The following is a 23,444-nucleotide window of genomic DNA, read 5'->3' on the forward strand; positions in this document are numbered from 1 at the left end:
TTTTCTGGCCAGTTAGTTTTTAGAAAGGTTAAGGATATAAATTTAAAACTCAAAGGTAATTCCTTGTGAGTAAGAAAAAGGCCTTAATATTAAGAAAGGAGAGCAATGAAGACTCAATTCTTTGATCCATTTGTAAGGAAATTTGTATTTCTTCTAAAACTTACACAATTAAAATAAGGTATTTTAACTTAAATTTGAGAAACTCCATTTGCCATTTTTATTGAGTATACTATCTTGTACAAATCATTTAATCTTTCTCAAATTCATTTCTTCTCCTTTAACATGGCAATAATACTCTCTACCTCAAGTATTAATGAGATAACTGTGACAGTTCCATGACAAGTGCCTAGTACTTAGCAATTACTCAATAAATACTAATAATGGGTGACTGTCCAATCAATAAAGCCTAGACATAAAGCTCTTCTTTTTCATATTCATAAAGGTAGCAATGCTGATAGAGATTTCATCTTCTTGAAATATTCTGAAACATGAAATAACCATACATGCCCTCTTAAGTTTCAGTTGATGGTATTTAATGTTCACAGGATGAAATATAGCCTGATTATTCATGAGAGAAGTGACATATTTTCTCTGCTTATAGATTAAAGTTCTAGAAAGATGATCTATATAAGGTATCTAGTGTGGAATTATGATCAGCTTTGCAATGATCACCTTTATAGAAAATGGATGTTTTAGGTGTGCAACCTCATGGCCCAAAGGAGAGAAAAATAAATTTAGATATGCTTTTGTTTTCTGGATTCAGCATTGTACATACCTTTCTGCAAAGGGGATCTTTTTATAGACATTCTAATTTTTTTTTATAATTCAGCTTTTAATTTTTGCTTACTTTGACCCTTTATTGCATAAATGAGGGGTGAACAATTTCATAACAAAACATTAATCTTCTGTTTTATTATGTGGAATTATCATTATAACATAGCAATTATTTTCCATAAATAAGACCTTCAACTGACTAATTAGGCTCAGTGGTACATGACATTACTAAATGAACTGTTACATGCTTTTTGATACAAATACACAGAAGTTATTGAACCATAGTTTGAAATGGGGCATGATTTAACTGTATACATATATTTCTTCAATGAGGTCATAATTCATGAGTATCAGTAAGATTTCAGAGCTGTAAACACCAGTATAATTTCTAATAATTTTACTACTTCAATCTACTTGACTTTGAGACTGAATTCATTGGTGGAAGCTGCACTATTTTTATTTGTTAATGGTGATTTATATTCTTTCTCATTCAAATCACAAATGGAATCTCACTTGTATTGTATAATGCTCTAGAACTCCTTGCTACTTATTAAAGGATTATCTTCATGCATTAGATATTTAAAAAAATAAAAGAGTCTAGGAAAAGAATCTATAAATCAAAAACAATGATTCCATTTTCACAAAATTTTAGGTGAGGAAAGAAACCAAATTCATGCAGAAACTCTCAGCATTAATTGATTACAGATGAGGTTCTGTCTTTGGACCTCAATTGTGATATAAGACTACACTAATATTCAGACAGATCATGATGTACAGAGTAGGCATTTTCAAAGCATATCACTCTCAGGACTGAATCCTAACACTATATCTTCTAATGACTCCTATTCTTTAATCCTCAGAAAGTGAGTGGTAATCTCTTAGCATAGGACACAGTCCCTTTCTATGTTCTAGTGACTCATGCAAAATCTTCCCTACATCCTTCTTTTGCCATACCCTGCGATATAGGAAGTGGTGGAGTTATAACCTCATGAACTTTCCTTGACTTCCTCACCTAGGAAGATCCTCCTCAACACCACCTTTTTATTAAAGCTTTAGCTTGGCACTCACTGGTGCTGCAACAGTTTAAAGCACAACACTATGAAAGCTATCTGCAGCCACTGTATCATAAGTTTGACTCCCATTCAAACTGACCAACATGGCATGGTGGATCCACTCACCTCCTGCACCTCTGGCCCATACCCCATAAATTAATAAACCTTTAAAAAAATAAAGCTTTACATAGCACTGCAAGCTAGCCGCAGCTGATTCAATGCAGTTCGAACCCCACCCCGGAGGTGACCCACATGGCACAGCAGACCTCTCCTGACCTGCCCACTGCTCCCCTCAGCAGTGTACTTCGTCGATCTGCCTGTTCTGCTCCTCACTCTGTCTCTGGTAAATACTCTCACTAACTTTGCACCTCTGATCTGTACCCCAGTCCTGTATGAATGAATACATAAGTTTTAAAAAATAATAATAAAGCTTTACTCCAACTCTACCTCATCTCACTTGCTTTCTTTAAGGTTTTGCTCCCATCTTCGTGTCCAACAGCTCCTAGTGTATCAGAGCTCTTTTCCTGCTAAGTAAGTAATACTTACTTAAGTATCACATGAATACGGAACTAAACATGCAAATTCCTGATCTCATTCTGTAGATTCTGGCTCAGGTGGCCTTGAAGGGGCCCAGCAGTCTGCAATTTTCACTTGTTGATGTTTCTGATGCAGAAGTCCACAGTTATACTTGATATGAAAAGAAGGTACCTTGGCAGGCCTCTCTGGTTTCTCAGGGGTTAAATCAAAACACTAAGAATCACCAGCCACTGCAGCACAAGTTCAATCCCTGACCCACATGGAGAGCAGACCTCTTCTGTTCTGCCAACTGATCCCCTTCAGCAGTACATTTCAGTTAACCTGCCTGTTCTGTTTCCCAGTGTCTCTGGTGAATCCTCTCATGCCTCCGCCTCATCTCTCACCTATACATCAGCTTTTGTATGTGTAAATAAAGAAATCATAAAAAAAAACCAAAAAACAAAAACCACCACCTTGTCAACATCACAGTCTGAGCTATGTCTTACGTGCTTTGAATACAAAAATCCAGCATAGTGACTTTCAATTAATGTATGTTGACTATTTTTAAAATACTGCATAATTTCTTTGTGAATAATTTGTAAGACAACTGACAGTAAAGTCAAGTAGATTTGTTGCTATGTTTACAACTGTTCTCATAAAATTTTAATTATTGGCATACTAAGGTTGCTACTAATGTCCTTGTCCTCTATTTTCCTAAAAAGTTTTAGAAAAGTATTTGAGATTAAGAATTATAACAGGCGCAGGACAGTATAATATACTTGTTGAAGTATTTTAAAAAGGAACATTAATATTAACAATGAAAGGCCCAAGCAAGAAGGTGAAATAGCAGAGATAAGTGTACCTTTCTGTGTTTAGGTTAAAAAAAAAAATCAATTGCAGCAGTGCAGTAGTGTATTAGACCTGACTTGAAGCAGTTCATTCAGAAATAACCTAGGTTTTCAGTTGAGAAAAATACAATAAAACCCAATAATGTGACATAGTCACTTACGAAAACCATATGATGTTGAAGGGTTTTAAAACAAGAAACATGGGGTACAATATCACCATTTTTTTGCACTAGTCAGCTCTCACCTGTTATAATGTATCTCAGGATCATTGTGCTTGATGGACATTTGGGCACTGAAATACTTTTAAAAGGAAACAACCAAAGTAAGTGGTAAAGTGGTAATTGTGAGACTCCAAAAACATGTGAGGAAAACTGTGTTAAAAATTGTGTTATGTGGGCATGGTTTGTGTTGGTCTCAGTCCATGGATAGACTGGAATTACCTGAGAGCACTCACCTGAGCTCAGGTAAACTTCCCATAAACTTTTCCCTTTTCAAGTTAACAGTATCACTGCATTGGCCCTATGAATCTTCTTATGATTATAAGATGTCCTTTAGCAATTACTATGAGGAAACTGAAAAAATAGATGGTAATTATGTTTAAGATAAATTGCACAGCACATCTGGGTCACAGTGAGATAGTGAGTTGGAGGGACCTGTTTTTCTGGGCAGAATGTTATAATTTAGAGTTTCATGGGCACAATATTTAAGGGTGAAATGACATACTAACAGTGTGATGTTAAGTGATAAGAGTAGGAATTTAAAACATGGGAAGAGAGAAGGAAAAAAGTAGGTGAAGGAATCAAGTCAGTCCCAACTGATTAGCTATCTACATCAATTAGGATTTATAAAACAAAGAAGTCTCAGTGGAGGAAGGCAGCCTGACTCTTAACTTACTCTCATCATTGGCCCTCTGTTTGAGTTAGCCCTCTTACTCTAGGATGCTTCTTTGGGTGGATGTCTAGGTAATAAAACCTTAAGTCAGGTGCTTACATTTCAGAAAAGAATAGTGAGCTCTGGCATGTTATAGTACAAGGCAATTATGTTGGACACTGGCTTATTATTGGCAATGTAATAATGTTGCTTAACAAACAATCACAAAATGCTAGCTAGCATTGTAAAACAAAACTCCTTACATCATACCCATTTTTGTCATGTCTGCTGGTCCATGGAAGCTTTGTTAATAAGCAGACACTATCACTTAGAGCCATGGACAGCTGTACAGGACAAGAATCTGTACAGCCCCATGGGGGTTCCTACTCAGGAATGGTCAGAGATTATCTAGTTTCTGTGTTTCATATATGACTGGACAGTACCTGTTACTGGGAGCTCTGTTCTAAGCCATAGCTAGATGGAGCTGGCTGGGCCTCCCTGAGGTTTGGGTTCTGTGTGTACTTCAGAAGCTGGGACTAGGGGCAGATTAGCTACTTGGTGGAAGCTCCTCTCACAACAACGAGAAGGTAAGTTGGCAGTACACAGTCTTAAAGACTGAACTTAGAAGTGCCATATATTTTTTTTAAGATTTATTTATTTATTCATACAGAACTGGGTACAGGCCAGAGATGCGGAGGGTGAGAGGATTCACCAGAGAGCGAGTGGGGAGCAGAACAGGCAGATCGACAAAGTACCCGCTGCGCAACCAGGGAGGGCCGAAGTGCCATAATTTTATTAGTCAAAGTAAGACACCTGAAAGGAGTCAGCAAAACATACTTTGCCTTTACTTCCTTCTTCCTATCCCCCATTTTTGTTTTTTAAGATGGACTGAAAAAACCATACTGTGAGAGGCCAGCACACAGAGAGGAATGAAGAACTGTAGTCAAAAATGCAATCTACTGGGCCCTCCCTGGTGGCACAGCGGGTTAAAGCACTGCACAAAGAAGCTAAAGCCACTTCAGCATGAGTTTGATCCCCGCCTGCCCCGGAGGAGATCTACGTGGAGCGGCAGACCTCTCCTGACCCGCCTGCTGCTCCCCTCAGCAGTGTACTTCGTTGATCTGCCTGTTCTGCTCCCCACTCTGTCTCCGGTGAATCCTCTCACCCTCCACATCTCTGGCCTGTACCCAGTTCTGTATGAATAAATAAATAAACCTTTAAAAAAATGCAATCTACTATATCAGGATTAGGTACTGATAGAGGGCTATTATGTTCACAAAACAAGCCTGAAATGTGCAACAAGTCTAGTTTTATTATGTGTAGGTTAACAAAGCTGATTAGTGATCAATATATAAAAATGGAGATTATAGGGAAGATGCTACAGCAATTTAAAAGTTTCCAAGTAGGCTAAGGTGTTTAATAAAGGAAATAAAGTGTTTAGGATATAATGTGATATTAGAACAAAGAGACAAGTCTTTGGAGTTGGGGAAGCATCGGTTCAAAGTTTAAACCTTCCACCTATTAAGATCAAAAGTCCATGGCAAGTAAATATTATGAATTTTTTAGCACAGTACTCATCAACTGCTATGTGTTTCTTCATATATCTAGTCTGTCTCCAAATTATCTCCTAATAATCTCCAAAAGATATCTTTCATAGGCCACACAGTAGCCTCAAATAGAAAGGACATCTTGCTACGGTGCCCTCAAGCATTTTCTGGTTAGACTTCTTTTTGATTTTGATGATACTGTGTAAACAGAATTGAGGAATCTATAGATTTGATTATCTACAGATATTTGATCTCTAAAATGTTTTTATTTTTTTAAATGTTTTTACTTTTTATTTTGGATATTATCCTGAGTAACTTATGAGTAAGTTATGTTTTCCCCAACAAATTTTTTGTTGTTGTTGTACCATGCCAATATCTCATTGAGTGGTGAAGTCTAATATCTTTTCTTCTGAGTCTGGCTGGACTTGTGATTTGCTTTTCCCTAGCAGAAGGAAGCTAATCAGACATGGCAATAAGGTCTCTCTTTCTTTATTTGGGAGGGTGGGGGTACTCTGAGAAACCATGCTATGAGGAAGACCAGCAACATGGAAAGCACCGTAAGTGCATACCAAACAGTAGCCCATTTATAATATCAGTTAATATCTACCATCAACTAACTGCTAGACACATTGGAGAATAAGTTACAGATGACTCTATTTTGTAGATATAGCAGAGAATAATTTTCAGATGATTACAGACCCTAACCATTGAGTTTCCCTGACCCACTGGGGCTTCCTGCTGAGGCCCCCCCGACATGAGGTAACAGAAAAAACTTACCACGACTTGCATTCTTAAATTTCCTCACTTGCATTGTTAATAGAATCATTAACACAGAATTATTAGTCATAATAAAACATTTTTATGCTTATTTTGGGGGTGGTTTGTTAGGTAACAAGTATTTGGAAAGACTAAATTTTGAGATTTTCTTGGAAAAAAAGATTTAGCACTACTGGAATTTTTGCCTCCATTGATTATGTGGCCCAAATATCTGAAAGTTCAATAGAAGAGAGTAGCTTTAGGCAGGGCACACACTTTTCAATTTGTCACATTCTCTGCTACTCCTTACTGTTATACTTTGACAATTATGTACATTTATAAAGACTCTTGATCCCGTCAGTAGGTTTGTAAATTATCTCTAAATAAGTTTCTTTTTTATGGTTTGCTTAAGCTTCCTTATCAACCATTGACACCAGAATTTCAATATAAGTTCTTTAAATAATTAATGCCAGGCTTTTTGCAACATTTCTTCAAGATTGAAAGATAATCTAACATGATCCAGTTCTGAAGCTCAGATTGTGTATGGTTTGTTCAATAATATTCAGTTTCCTGAAAAGGAATAACCCTGCATCTTTTTTAAATTAACTAATCAATTGATTTTTAACTAGATAACACTGGAATACCCCAATTAGGAATTGCCACTACAGTATGTCCACCACCAACTTGCCTACATTCCACCTTCTCTGTTTTTTCCTCTTTCCCCAGCCCCTTCCCTCTAGGTCAGCTATCATGAAAACATAAAGTACAGGGAAGAAAACACAGGCAAAACATTTCACAACATAAGCTTTAGTGATGCCTTTAGAGATTCATCCCCATCAGCAAGGAAAACAAAAGAGAACATAAACATCTGGGACTATATAAAACTAAAAGAACTCTGTACAAGGAAAGAAACCATAACTAATTTCAAATGGTGAATACTGAATGGAACAAAATCTTTACATACTGACCATGGCAAAGTACTGATATTGAAGATATACAAATAACTCATAAAATATTACCAAAAAGGCCCTCCCTGGTGGCTCATTGGGTTAAAGCACTGCACTAAGAAACTTAAGCGATTTCTGCATGAGTTCGATCCCCGCCCGCCCTGGAGGTGACCCACATGGAGTGGCAGACCTCTCCTGACCCGCCCGCTGCTCCCCTCAGCAGTGTACTTTTTCACTCTGCCTGTTCTGCTCCCCACTCTGTCCCTGGTGAATCCCCTCACCTTCCGCCTCTCTGGCCTGTACCCCAGTTCTGTATGAATAAATAAATCTTAAAAAAAAGAAAATATTACCAAAAAATGAATGCCTCTATTTCTAGACTAATCTGTTGATGGAAACGATTGAAACATGCACATATCCCATCAAAATAAATATTTAACCAAGTTTCAATTATTAACCCAGAGATATCCTTAAATTCTCTTTGGGATTGACTAGGAAAATGCTTTTTCTTATTATACTTATTAGAGTTTTATAGAAAGAAACTGAATGTATATTTTTAAATACAAGTGAATTATTTAGGTAAATATTTATCACTGAAATTATCCTTCATATTGATTTTTGAATGATGTGCACATGAAACTTGTATAATTTTATAAGGAAGGTTACAATAGAATCATAATAGACAGTTTTTGTTATCTATGACTTCTTTTCTAAAACTAAGTCACCCTAGACGTCTAAAGTAAATGTGACAAAAAAAATACTTTGTATCAAAAACAGTGTTCTCAGCTTTTGCAGGTAAATTCAAATACCAATATCCATTGTTGACACTTGCATAGTCCTTTAGATGGCAAGGACATACAACACACTTGTAGAATAACTGTGGGAGAATATCTCAAACCTAATAACCTGTAAATTCACTCTCATTGTTGACTGTAGTTTGAGACATAGAGAATTAAATTACAAAATGAGGATGAGTCACTGTAGCAAATGACACTCAAATGAATAGGACAAACTGTGTTATGTACAGAATGTCGTAACTTTTGTTAAATTACGAGGCAATTACAGTGCCTTACTCTTAATTTTTTATTAGAAGGGATTCTGCAGTTACTTAGTATCAAACAAATGTTCACATTAAATTTGCAGCATAAAAACAATAGTTAATAGTGAAGTAATTTCATTTTTGGCCTTGCTTAGAAGTATCCTTTGGTCGCAACCTTTTGACAAGCATGCAAGTAACTTGCTACATTCTTCTTATTTTTAAATTCATATTCTCTCTGGCCTGTTCATACACATACACATACACATGGCCTGTTAATACACATACTCTGAATTAATGAGTCAACTTAGATATTTAGACAGCATTTATTAGTCTTTCTGCCTGTGGCCTCTGGAGTTGGTAAAATGATTTTTAATCCAACGCTTACAACTTGAATGAACTTGGAAAAGTCACTTAATATTTTCTATCTTCAATTTTTCTCTGCCTTACACAGCACTGCAAGCATTTAATGAGATAAAGTGATCTAAACAATCACTACAGCAGCTTGCACAAAACTAATGTTAGTTATTATGAATCATTAGTTCCAAATAGTCTCTGAACAACAGAGCAGATGTTTCCATCCTGTGAGCTCTGACCCTTGAGGAGCTAAGAAGTTGTACGAAAGGGTGCAAGAAGCTATTTTTCAGCAAATGTGTATATCTGTATGTTCACTGCATATTCTGACTTTCTGTAGTATATACTTTCTTAATTATAAAATACAAGTTCACTTAAAAGCATTACTGTTTCTATAGCACTTTCATGTCATTATTTATATCTTCAAGCACTTGACACTACTATGTAGTAATAGTTGTTGGGAGTATGATAGCAATTTTTGAATATCGTAGTGATCTCTTCCATTTGCCATCACATATCCACTCCTCTCTTCAGCTTGCCCTAAGCCCCAGAGATGACCAATGTCAAGTTCATGTACTTAGCTTCTTGTCCTCTTACCTCTTAAGGGGTCTAGCTACTGAAGCAAAGGTAGGAGACTGGAAGGAGGAAAGATAGTGAGGTTGGGATATTAAGTTTCACTCTTCCTTCTTGTAGGATGCCCAGGGCCATGGTTCTGTATCAAAGGTCTCAGTTCTTTTCAGCAGGCCTGACCAACAGTGTTCTCTTTGTCTCTTTCATCCCTAGCTTTCGTGACAAACGTATTACCCTTGATAAAGTAGTCCCAGAGTGTTGCATCATCCCTTGCTGTGCCCTTAATAAACAAAATTCAAATTATCCTAATTGAAAAGGTTATTTTTTTTTCTTGACAGTTACAGATAGTCAAAAGGATCTCATTTTACAAAATGTTGGGGACCACACTCTTATATGTCAGAGGGAGAATTACATTTTGCCTCCTGGCACATTCCTTCATGAATCTAAATAACCCTCCCTCCCTGCTTCTCTCCCCAGGTTAGTGAGTTCGTCACTTGACTTATACTTTATGGAAGTGCAGCAGAGATTTTCAGTTTGAAATTTTGTCATTATGCCAATGTGCAGTTAAAAATTTGCCCTGGAAAATTGTATGTCTTAACATTTCACACTCAAGTTAAATTAGTATTATAATTAGAGATCAAAATTGGCCTTCAAACTTGCCTTTGTGATTCACTATTTGTAGTTCAGTACATGAAATTATTTTCCCAGCTACACCCATGCTTCAGTTTGGTATAGATTCTCACCTAAACTTTGGCCTTTGGGAAAAACCAATGGCTGGTCAAGCTTGTGAACTTATATGATTTTAGAAGACTGAGCTCTGAAAATGTTAATGGCTTTGAAGAGTACATAAAAAAGTGGGTGTAAGAACATGAATAGAATTTAGTGTTTGGCCCAATTAGAGGTGTTAATCAAAGAATGGAACATGTCTTAAGCCAAACACTTCAGGTAATTGAGTTCCCCTGGAAACTGTAAGTTAGTATTCCAATTTGAAGCTTGCATTATAAATTCACCAATCTATTTCTTCATTTTTACACCTCAAAGATACTGACCAAAAAAAAAAAAAAAAAAAGACAAAACAAAAAAATGGGGAAATAGAGTTGCATGGTAAGGAATCTTTAGTAAAGTCCCTTTACTGATCATTTAAATTTTCCCAGAACTAACACCACCTTACAAGACAACTGGGGATTAATTAAAGTTGTTATAGCTTCTGAACTCCAGGTGAACCTTTTTGAGGTTTTACCTTGTGAGATTCCCTTAGTCTTTTCATCGAGTATGATATAATTGAGGCACCTGCCTGATGATGCTTCATATTTTTCAAAAATTCTGTATTCATCTGCTCTAACCAGTCAGTTAAAGGTCATTTTTCCTTAGAAAATATAATATTTTATCATGGTTCTGCCAAGTTACACATAATGTACTATTTTCCCTTCAAGATTCTAAATCAGCATTGAAGATTTTGACTATGATGATACCAAAACAATATTCAAATTGTTTTAAATGCTATAGATATTTTATGCTCATATATTTCTCTTTATTCAACTTTTTAGGAAACTTTCCATTTTGCTCCATAGATTAAAATCATGTCTTTTTTTCCTTCCAAATCATACTTTTAAAAGTCTAATAAAACCACCACCACTTGAAAAAGAATAGTAACAGATAGTTTTGTTATTAATATGTGGATTATAGAGAAACTAAACTAAAAGTCAGATAAAGATGAGTTTGAAAGCTAACTCTTGAAAGCTGAGTACATAACTGAAGCATGGGTGAGGGAAGGCAGCACAATGAATATGTTGGGGGATCACAGGTGATTTCATGGTAGGTGTGCCACGTGGTAATCCTTGATGGAGGTATACAAATATTACCTCATTAAAATTAAAAAAAATATATAGATATTTAAGAAAAAATAATTCTGGACTGATACTTGTAAAAAAATAAACTTTCTCTCACTTGTAATTCCTAACACTTAAGATGGCCTTGCTTTTCTTATATTTACTTATAAGCTTTGCAAAAATATTTCTGCTCAAGTCATTAGGAGAAAACATTAAAACTACTTAAAATTTAAAAAAAATAAGCTAGCACTATGGCTTACAAAATAATTAGTAAGTGCTTATTTAACTCAACTGCAGATCTTACTTCTTCTGGCACAATTAGATCAACAGAAACAAAGAGAGAGATCTAATAAGTACTAGCATTTTCTCAATGTTTATCCATTTCTGTTACAGTTTGTGTTATGTTGAAAAACTCTCACCTGTTTTCTGAACTAATGTTCAATTCATTAATGAATTCTTTTTTCATTTATTCAACAAAGCTTTATTGAAGACTTCTATTATTACAGATACTCTACTAACATTAAGTATACGTTTCTAACAAAACAGATGTCAAATAATTGTTATATAGACTATCTGTATCATGGTAACTAATCTTGGATCCTGCTTTCTTTAACTTGTTTAACATTAAGAAATCTCAAAATCGGCCCTCCCTGGTGGTGCAGCGGGTTAAAGCACAGCACTGAGAGGTTAAAGCCACTTCAGCATGAGTTCGATTCCTGCCTGCCCCGGGACCACATGGCGTGGCAGACCTCTCCTGACCCGCCAGCTGCTCCCATCAGCAGTGTACTTCGTAGATCTGCCTGTTCTGCTCCCCGCTCTGTCTCTGGTGAATCCTCTCGCTGCCCCTGAGCCTCTGGCCTGTACCCGAGTTCTATATGAACAAATAAATAAATCTTTCAAAAAAAATGAAATCTCAAAATCACATATTTTGTCAGTAAATATGATACATATAATTTTGAATACAGCATCTCTTTGAGGGATGATGATTTTACTTTTATCCCCATAGTGTATATATATAAGGCCAAGCATTCATATTTCAACAATCATCTTTACAGCACATAGTCTGTAAAAGGTGCATTGTCAGATACTATGAGAAATGAGGGATTATAAGTGAGGGTAAAAGTGCTAACATACACAAATATGATTCCAATGAAAGAGAGAGAGAAAAAAAGATTCAAGAGGTATATATGATATGAACTATTAGAATTCAGGGCAGAAACAGGTTATTCCAAAATAAAAGACTAGGAAAGACATTTTTTGAAAGTTCTTTTTGACAAGAAAGTAAGTTGGAGAGTTTTCATAGAAAATTGAATTAATAATAATGGGAAAATAAAGGATAACATGTTCACAGAAAACATCTTTTAAACTATATTTCATTAAAATATGATAAAGTATTTACCCCAAATTATTATATCTTTACTTTTTATACATAATTGTGTTAGTATTCAAGTAGCTCCTTTAAAATATTTCAATATATATAGACTTTTCTAATTACGATTTTTTGATGTTCCTTGTTAAACCCATATATAAATCTCAACAGAAGAAAAATACAGAAATTTCTTCACTTTTATAAAATTATTCCAAAATATCTATGAACTAAATATAGCTCAACAAAGATATATGAAGAAATTGTGTTATTCTATTTTAATTAGGTTTGCAGCATGTGGCAATTGTATTTTCCTACCAAATGATTTCTGACACAATTTCTAAAACATTATTATCACTGTTTTTATGTTTTAGTATAAAATAAAAACCTATTATTGAATTGACTGACAATATTAGCAGATGTTATAAAACTGCAGCAAATTTGCACACAGTATCTGTGTGTGAATCAAACTTTCCCATAATTTATTTCCTAAATAACTGTTGTGTTCCAATATGTAATTATGACAATTAAGGTATTACACAAAGTAAAAGGTCTTGGCTCACGATGGTTTTCTTACTTAAACTACTACAAATTAACTGATTATTCAAAGTAGAAGATGGTCATTTACATAATGCTAAATTATGCCCAGTTTTAAAGACATCAGTATACATTCATCAAATTACTTACAGCTCTCTCTTTAAATAGAACTTCCCTTCACCCCCTTTACTGTGCTGCCCCTTGGGCTAAAACATGCATACTTATGAAGAACTTATAAACTTCCTCCTCTATAATGAAGTTAAAGTTGTTTCTTTCATTACCACCTCCCCTTCTCCAAATAGTATATCTCTCTGAGTACCAATAAAGTTGATCAAGAAGTGATTAATGCTTTAATGAAACATATCAATTAGTTCCATGTATTTTTAAAATCACATTTAGGAATAACTAAGAATGGCATGAAATTTGCTATTTTCTCATGAAATTTGTAATTTTTTTTTTAGAAAACACATTTTAGGACATTTATATTTGTAAAACTTCATTGGCTTCTTGCCAATTTTATGCATAATAACAAAAAAACAGAAACAATCTAAATGCCCTTCAACTAGTGAATAAATTATGGTACATCCTTACAGTGAAACAGTACACGAATAAACATGAATAAATATTGCATTGTGCTAAATAAAGAAGTCGAACTCAAAAGCTTGCATATTGTATTGATTCCATATCTATTCTAGAAAAGACAAAATTGTAGTGACATAAAACAGTAATTTCCATGGCTTAAGTGGGGAAAAGTTGTCCATACTGGGTATTAAAGAAACATTTTGGAGTGACTAAAATACTTTATATCTTAATTTGTTGATTGCTACATGATAATTCACATTTGCCAAACTATACCTTAACTGGGCAAGATTTGCTGAATGTAAATAAAACCCCTAACAAGTGTGAATTGACAAAGTAAAAATGTATCAATGTCATTAATTTTTGATCAATTTAGTGATATAGTCAATAGTCATCAAGAAACTCATCAGAAAGAAAAATTCTTGTCTCCATAGATATTTTAAGAAATTTCCTCTTTCCAGAGATCAATAACATTTCCTTATCTTCTGCTCACCAACAAAAATTACAATTTAGGGAAAAAATCCATATTAAACAAGTGCCTTGTTTACACTGTTATCTTAATTATGAACTCACTAAAATGATCTCTAAAAATAACAGCATTTCATTAAATACAAGCTTGTTTAATGAGTTGATTGGTTATGATAATCATCTAGTCTTAAAATAAAACACTACTGTTTAATTATTAGCAATTGCTAGATGATTATCTTCTACTTCTCACAGTAAGCAATTTAACAATTCAGAAAGATGATGCTACACTGCTACAAACTTTCACAGAGTATATAATTGATATTCAGATACAAGAAGCAGTAGTAAGACTAGAGAAGATCCTGAGAAGGATGCTAAGACAGCAGACACCTTACCTCTGTGTTTGGGTGGCATAGTTGTTATCATAAGCCTCATAGGTCTGGTCATCATATTCACCCCCGTAGCCATCATCATACCCCTAAAGCAGAAAATGGTAGAAAGACCTGTTAGCATTTCCTTTGGTTATCATCTGATTTTGGTTCATAAGATTTTATATAATCTGAACTTGGTTTAGGTTTGTTTGCTTAATTACTCTGCATCTCATTTTACTAGGTAAATAATCTTGTGGAATATTCCATGGGCCTTTAATGTTTAACAATTAAATTCAGCATATCATTGGATTAGCAATGCCTACTACAGTATTCATTTAAAACTTTGATACCAATGAAAACAATTTAATTTACTTAATATAAATTTTTCTTTAATTTTTAAAATATATCGATTACATCCTCCTTCATTTATGTACAATCTATGATTTTCCCGTGAAATTTCTACCATCAATTCATCTTTGCACCATCACCATAGTCCCTGGTGCTCTTCCCACTCCTGGCCTGATCCTTCTCCCCTACAGAATGTGTCTGATCTATAGTTGCCTGATGCTTTTGATTTTTAACTTCCTAAAAGTTTTTTTTTTTTACATAAAATTTTCTTTTGAAATTATAAGGACAGCTGTGTTAGCCTAATGGTGTTGTTCACACATTTGTTGCAACCCCACTTAGTTTTTTTCTCACTTATAATAATCATAATAATGATTGCAACTCTAAAATACAGAGTCATTAAATTGTCTCTCTTGTTAGAAAAAATACGTAATTGTTAATGTAAAACTGAAAGAAAGAAGGAAGGAGGGCATTAGATATGGAAGGAAGACAAAAAAGATATGAGTGTAATAAAATGTTTTATTTTGTTGTGCATTCTATAGCTTTTAAATATCATAAATAAAATAATGTTGAGTTTGATTAGCTGACTAAATTAACAGTAACAAATTGAATGCAGACTTGTTATTGCAGAATGTGCCAGGTTGCTTGTAACGACCTACACACTTCAGTTATCCATCACTGCAAATGATTTAATTTTATTTTCATTTGTTGTCAGTGGCTTTAAACCCTAGACATCTATCTTGATTACCCTCTACTTTTGAAAAAAAAAAAAAGTTTATTTTTTTTGTCTACATCTGAACTTTTCCTGGTGTATCTTTTTCCCTGGAATGTACTTCCACACCAGCAAACTAATTTGTAACTATTTCTATTCTGGAGTCATATAAATCTGCATATCATTCAGAATTTTAAACAAGAATGTGTAGATGTGTGAATTTCCACATTAAACTTTACTAAAACCTTTGAACTCATTTGAAGACTAATATTTTTTATCATGCTAAGAAAATTTTAAAAACCTTATTTCTTTACTACTGCTCTACGTGTTTTACCCTTTATAAATGCTATGATTATAAATGAAATGTTGTAAGCCTGCCCCTATTTTCCAATCATGGTATCCAGTTTGTTATCTAGTGTCTCCATTAATCTTTAAATATTTAAAGTTATATCTATTGAATTAAAAATGTAAATGTTCTAGAAATAATTTATGTGGAAATATCAGTCTTATTTCTGAAAAACTCTTGGTATTGTTCCTTTTCAGTCAAAGCTTCTCTTTTAGACTTTTAATCTCTTATTTTACTATTAATTTTTGTGTCACTAAGCAAAATGGTTAAATTAATGTTGCTTGACTTAATGAATGTTGGTTATTTTCTATTGACTAAGCCATTCAGGCAATTAAGGACATTTCTATTGTTGGATGTCCCCCCTATTTATGCCTATATCTATTTCCTAATATAGTTTTATGATTATATTTAGTAGATAATATCTATAGTATTCCTAATTATAAATAATAGTGATTCAATAATGATTAAAATTAATGCAATTTTAATTCTCATATATATTTTGCTTCGGCTAAAGTTAAGAATTGATATTTGATTATTTTCTGGTTTTCTATATATTTAGAAACAATATCTTCCATTGTTCCAATAGTTACATTAACAATGTTTTCATATGTTTAAGAGCAGATAATCTCTTACTTCCTTTGGAGTAAGATATTACCTTTGCTGGTCTGTTTGATGGATTTCCAGGCCTGAAGGCAAAGTCAGAGTAGTTTTCCTGAGACACCTTCAACCTCCATTACCTCCTGTTGTGTGCAATTCCTCTTGATCACATACCTTTATCTCTTTGTTCTCATCTCTTGCTGAAATATTCACTTCGTAAACTCTATTAAGAGGTATACTGGAGAGAAAGTTTGTTCTTTTGTTCTTCTTTTTCCATTTTACTTTACTTCTACCACAAACTTTTTTTTTTTAATATTATCTTGGTGATATATATTTTTAATTATACAGAAAAGTTACAATAACACTGACATATACATTCATCTACTTTTCATCTAGATATACCAAATAATGATATTGTGTACGGTTTATAGTATCTTAATTTATATATATTTTTTCTAAACCATTTGCAAGTCTGCTCCAGAAATATATTTTATTATATTAATACTTCAGTTTGCATTTTTGACTACAAGGATATTCACTTACATAAGTAGAACAGTATTAACTCTCCCCACAAGTCACAAAAAAACATAATATTTACTACAAAGTCTATAGTTAAAATTATGCAATTATCTAACATATATTTACATTTTTTTTTTCAAATCAAGCTTCAGGAATTGCATTTAGTCATATCCTTTTATTCCTTTTAGATCTAGGATAAGTCCTCCAGTCTTTCATTGCTTTCTATCACACTAACCTTTGTAGGATTGTAGACCAATTGTTTTGTAGACTATCCCATATTCTGAATTTATCTCCTTGTTCTTATAATTATATTATGGTTCAATATTTTTGAAAGAAAACCTCACATGAGATATTGTATTGAAAATTTAAGACTGCAAATTTTAAGTTCTAGTTCTACATGGCTAAGTACATGGTTAAGCTGAAAAATTATTTTTAATCAGAATTTTGAGTGTTTTGATTCAGTGTTTGATATCATTACATCTTAGTGTTGAGAATTCCTACTACTGATATATGAACAAATTTTATTCTATAACATTTGCTTTTTTATTTTCTGGATATTTTAAAATTTGTTACTTTTATGTTCTGAAATTTCACAATTTGTGCCAAAGTGTGTTTCTTGTTATTAGCTGTGGTTGAGATTGTTTAATCAGGAAGCTTATATTCCCCAATTCTGGAAAATGTGGGTAATTTTTCTTTTTTATAGTTTGTGGTTCTTTTTATTTTGTGAGATATTGGCTCCCCTGTTTGGTACATTAATTTTATCTTTGTTTTCTACTGTAACATCTCTCATTCTTTATTTTACTTAATAGGAGTATTCTATATACTCATCTTCTAATCTTTTCATAAAATATTTAACTTCAGTTGAATACACACAAATTAACAACTATTAGGATGTGGATAGTTTTCCCTGTTCTCAGGTGAAGTTTAAGTATCCATGCTCAGCCCAATTCCTCATCACTCTGGCACAGGAAGAGTTAATTATTCTCATGGCTGGGATTTTCAGAATTGAAATAGGCAGAACAACCCAGATATCTATCCTGGGATCCACTTAAGTCAGTAATTAGAGTACTAATAATATTTTCCATGGAGGGGGATATTTTCTCAAGGGGGTATAATCCTCTTTGTAAGCATCCAGACTATTGCTCCTACTGAGATTATAAAGATACAGTTTCATTCACTTCTACATCTTACTCATTCACACAGGAAATGCTACACAACCACTATCGCATCAGGCACCACAGTTGGTGCTGGGTGAGAGCAGGGCACAGCAAAGGCATTCCTGGACCTCATATACCAGCTGCCTTTATTTTTTTCACACAAGAATATTTTATCTGCCCACCCCCCTCTTGTGCCCGTTGGCCATTTTCTTCTCTCATCTCTCTTAACCTCACAGCCTTTAGGATGTTAACTGACATCCCTTAGTTTTTGAAAGTGGTTTTACATTGTCAGATTATTATATGAATGTCCAAGTTTTTTTTTTTATTGTTCTTTCTTGCTTTACTACATTAACACTAACAAATTGAATGCAGACTTGTTATTGCAGAATGTGCCAGGTTGCTTGTAACGACCTACACACTTCAGTTATCCATCACTGCGAATGATTTAACTTTATTTTTTCAATTTGTCTCCATTTTTGTTGAAAATGGCTGCATTCCATCCTTTCTTTTGGACACTGATTTTCTTCCAAAGAAGATCAAGTGCCCAGGTAGGCAGTTACTACAGCATGAGTAACTGGAGAGGTGGCTTGTAGCAAAAAGATAAAAGATTTTGAAGCTTAAACCATCTAATCTAGAGATATAACTTTGGGTGTCATCAACATATAAATGATGGTCAAAATGATAACCACTGTTTAGACTATCCACTAAGAGAACTTAGGCTACACCATCTTGATGAGAGTACACCATTCTAAGTCCTACTTCTCTATAATTAGAAAATAAATGACAGCAAAGATCACTAGCTGTAATACATACAATCATGTTTTCTATAGGATGTCCTATTCTATAAAGAAACTCAGACTTGACTTTTTAAAAAATATTATGCTTGGAAAGGTCTGTTGGGTATATTTCCTGCCTACCCAACTATGCAGGTAACTATTCAGGTGCCTCGCCTCTTTTTTTCTTTCTCCTTTTCCTAATAAACCTGTCCTTTACAATGTATAAGAAAAAGATGGGTCTGCTGTAAAATCCCCAAGCTTATATATTTTCTTAATACCAACTAGTGTGTTTCTCTGACTATGTGACCTGTGCATTATATTACTACCCTGCAGACACCAAATAATTCTGACAAAAATGGAAACCTAAGCAGAGTGTGTGTGTGTGTGTGTGTGTGTGTATTATTAAATTTCCTCTAAATACAGAGCTTTTCTAATTGGTATATAAATTCACAGAGCTTCTGAAAATTTTTAATAACTGAGAAAATGGAATTATAAATAAAATAGTTTAGAACATCTCTCCTCACATATTTTGGAAGATGCAACTTTCCAAAATACTGTATTACTGATGGTGTGGTTAATGTCTGCTGTACTTAACTTACTGTTTACATATGGACTATAGTTTAATATTAATAATGGAAAGTATAAAACTGGCAACTGTATCAACTAAAGAGAATAAAAAATGTCTTATGATGTTCATAAGCTATGGGACTTCCTGAGTAAAATCATTTGGAAATTTATATGATATGAAATATCATCCTGTCTGTTAAATGTTCATACTTTTTTAGAAGACTTAAATTTAACAGGCCTTGGTGACAGATTTAGCATTTGGTCATTATTCTCATTTGGGGTTTTATTTTCTGTAAAAGGTCAGCGGGTATATAAAGAAAATAAAAAGAAATGATGTGGAATTTTCTAATACAATTGAGAGAAAAAGAAAATAAAGTCAAGCATGCAATCAAAACCCATAAAGTATTCTAGAATTAAGTAATTTAATTATGAGGGTCGAGATCATAAATTTCTCACCAAACTTTAAAATACTAAGCACAGAAGCAGTTTGTAAATGGTGCCCTTTAATGTTATTGAACATTATGAACAAGTCACATAGGAATGTGACATTTAACTTTCTTTATGAAGTGTTGTTAATTCTTTTAAACATATATCCCTTTCTTAACCTAATGCATTAAACCATAAAATGCATAGTATGTCTACTTAATATATGATCTCCCGTTACTAGAAATGTATTAATGACAATTACGATTAAAGCATATGTCATCAAATATTAAGCTAAACATGGAATACTGTTTTAATTGTCAATATTCCCATCAGATGTACATGATGAATATTTAAGGCCAGTGATCTGCTTGGTCTTGGAATTTATTTATACTTTATGTTTCTTTTCTTAAAAGTTTGATTTTTATGTGAATATGTCCCCACAGTCTTGTCATACACACTCTGATTTTGTATAGCTGAGTTTCTTATAAAATAACAGGAGTTTAAGAGTGTTCTCCACTGGTTTCCTCCTCTGGATTGCTGACTGGTTTGGAACAGCCTTGAGATAAATACTAGCCAGTGCATAGCTTTTGTTAGTGATGTAGTAGGTTAGTTCATTCACAGTGCGGGAAGTCCTTATCTGCTGAAAGCCATACTCATACGTGGTTGACATGGTCAGCAGGGGGTCACTGCACCTAACATTCAAGTTCTACAATGAGGACATTCAATTGAATTGTCTGAGTTTCTTATTGAAATCAATAAATAAATCTTTAATAAGTGAAAGAAATCCTACTATATCTTCATCTTTTAAATAGAATTCAGTTTTAAGCAAATTTTGCGCATACACACATATCTATTCATACACATATATTCATTGGGAAAGATGGAAACTGCATATTTCTGAGATCCAACTTTGTAAATATATCTCGCAGAGTATACACAAGGCCATTTCTAAGTCATGCATGTGCACATTTTACATACATAATTAAACTCTGAGAAGACGCTAACTTTTTAAATCATCAGTAAAATCAAATAAACTTTAGCAGATACCCATGAGGTTATATATATTTTAAAATGAAATTAATAATGTTCTATTCAAGTGAATGACTCAAGGCAATTAGCATGTTTTGGGAGACCAAAAGTATTGATTTAAAAGGTGTCCATACACAGAGTATTTCATTAAAAACTTAAATCAATCTTGTATGTTTCATATCTTTATATGCATTCTACAGATTAAAAAAAAATCATTAGGCCATATGCCATCAGTAAAAGGCCTAGCTAGAATTTAAACCTAGTTTCTGATAGTAAAAGGCCTAGCTAGAATTTAATCCTAGTTTCTGACATTACCTTGCTTTTAATTTCTAACTGTTTTACTAAAAACCTAATACTGATGGCAAACTATAATACTTATGACTATTTTTTGAATATGTAAGTTTTTTTTTTAAAGATTTATTTATTCATACAGAACTGGGATACAGGCCAGAGATGCAGAGGGTGAAAGGATTCACCAGAGACAGAGTGGGGAGCAGAACAGGCAGATCGACGAAGTACACTGCTGAGGGGAGCAGCTGGGCGGGTCAGGAGAGGTCTGCCACGCCATGTGGATCTCCTCTGGGGCAGGCGGGGATCGAACTCATGCGGAAGTGACTTAAGCTTCTTTGTGCTGTGCTTCAACTCACTGCGCCACCAGGGAGGGCCTGAATATGTAAGTTTTTTAATGACAATAATAACAATAGAGTTTGAAGTTCTAGCTGTTGAAATATGTGCTGAGAAAATAAGTCATAAATATTTTGGGTTAATAATATTTTATTATGTTTTGTTAAAGCAGTGTTTAATCTTTAAGTGTGAATAACTCTTCAGGACATGAGATTGTAATCTGCTTATAAACAGATTAAGGAACTGGCCTACTGCTGCTTCATGGACGTTGGCATGACATGGGCCTCTGGGTCACTAGAAAGGGACTTCGTTACTCACAACCAGGCACTTGCCAGAGCTCCACATTGGTTTCTGTCAGTTCCCCCTGTGTCCCAGACCCCAAGGAGCAATATGTGTGGGACAGTTTGGAGGCTTGTACATAGGGCGGAATGATGAACTTATGGAATCTAAAAGTAAGTAGAAGCAAACCTATACTAGTTGGGGAGGCATTAACTCATCCTGCCAATGTTTTTTTCACACTCAGCCAGAATGTAGAGGGGTCTTCAGAGTCCCTGGAAGATTGTTTTTCCCAACAAGAGATAACAAAATGCATCATCTGGGAGTCCTTTAAAAATGATTTATAGTATTAAATAAAATTTTATATTATTTTCTCATTTACAGATAAATTAACAGCTGCAGGCTGGGCCAAAACATAATGAGTTGGACATTAATTTTATCTCTTCAACATATCTTAATGTATTTCTGATCATAGAAATCTAGTGGGCTGACCACACAACTTTTTAAAGGTCTTTTCACCTCCTAAATTCTGTATAGTGCCTTGAGATAGCTGCTGAGGTTTTTATATCTACTTTAGACTATCAGAAATCAAAGCACTTAATTTGTTAGCATCCATGTAGCTCATTTGATTCCAGATCTTTGAATCAGGGAATAAATAAGAAACAAAACAAAACAGAATGCTAACATTCATCATCCCATAATGACTCCTGCTATACTTTATGGTAATACAATTTTGATTGTTGAAACAAGGGTTTTTCAGCCTACAAAACAAGAGTATGATGGCATGATGTAGCTATGTAGTATTTGTCAGTAATTCTGTCCCTTAAGATCAGTGTTCTGACCTTAAATAACATTTTTCAATTTGAGAATTTATCATTTACAGTAAGAAATAAAGCTACTTTGGTATTTTGTTTTACACGACTATCACTTTCTAACAAATAATCCATCAAGAAAATGTGGCCCAAAATGAAATAATAATCTTATATAAACCAGCTAAGTAATTTTTATTTTCATGGCATTCTTTTCTATTATATGATACCATATATAATAACAATCCCCTTATTAACCAGAGAGGAAAACATTTTTAGTCTTATTTCCATCCGTATAGTTCAAAATTCATCAAGTCATACTGGCGTCTTATTATTTCTCTTTAATCTTTTGATACTTAGGAGTTGTCTTCTAAAACTTGATTGTATTCTTAGTCATGAAAGTATGGCCAACTCTATTCTTCTGAACTGTTTTCTGTTTCAGCAGTGTTTATTTTTATTGAGAAAATGTAAATATTCAAGTTAAATAAGTTATTAAAAATAAAGGCTAATATTGACATTGTCTGAATATGCAGGTCCCACTAATGAATTAGATTTAGTTCTGATCTAAGTATTCTACTTTTTAAACTACTATCTTCAAATCTGATCAGGGACTGTGAATTTCTTGTTTAAATACAGTTGAGTTTCTCCTTGAAGTACTCAGACTACTTTTCAAACCAGCAAACTGGAGTAAGATTATATTAGCAAGCAGGGCCCTCCATCTTTACTGCAACAGACTGTATTTCAACTTTTTTTTTTTTTTAAATTTTTTTTTTAAAGATTTATTTATTTGTTCATACAGAACTGGGGTACAGGCCAGAGGCTCAGGGGCGGTGAGAGGCTTCACCAG

The 23,444-nt window shown here is 33.9% G+C and overlaps 1 protein-coding gene across 3 annotated transcripts in view; it reads right to left on the reverse strand.

Annotated features, from left to right (window-relative positions):
* Positions 1-23,444, reverse strand: part of KHDRBS2 (KH domain containing, RNA binding, signal transduction associated 2) — a 429,412-nt gene that overhangs the window by 37,669 nt on the left and 368,299 nt on the right. For all 3 annotated transcript variants that reach the window (XR_001145205.1, XR_001145208.1, XM_004673598.1), the window contains exon 7: positions 14,439-14,521. Coding sequence is in view for 1 of the 3 variants with exons in the window: in XM_004673598.1 (XP_004673655.1) it covers positions 14,439-14,521 (83 nt within the window). In the remaining 2 variants the exon portion in view is untranslated. The remainder of the gene's footprint in view (positions 1-14,438; positions 14,522-23,444) is intronic.

The sequence above is a fragment of the Condylura cristata genome, unplaced genomic scaffold (assembly GCF_000260355.1).
Source record: "Condylura cristata isolate star-nosed mole 26May11 unplaced genomic scaffold, ConCri1.0 scaffold00001, whole genome shotgun sequence".
Classification (NCBI taxonomy): Eukaryota; Metazoa; Chordata; class Mammalia; order Eulipotyphla; family Talpidae; genus Condylura; species Condylura cristata.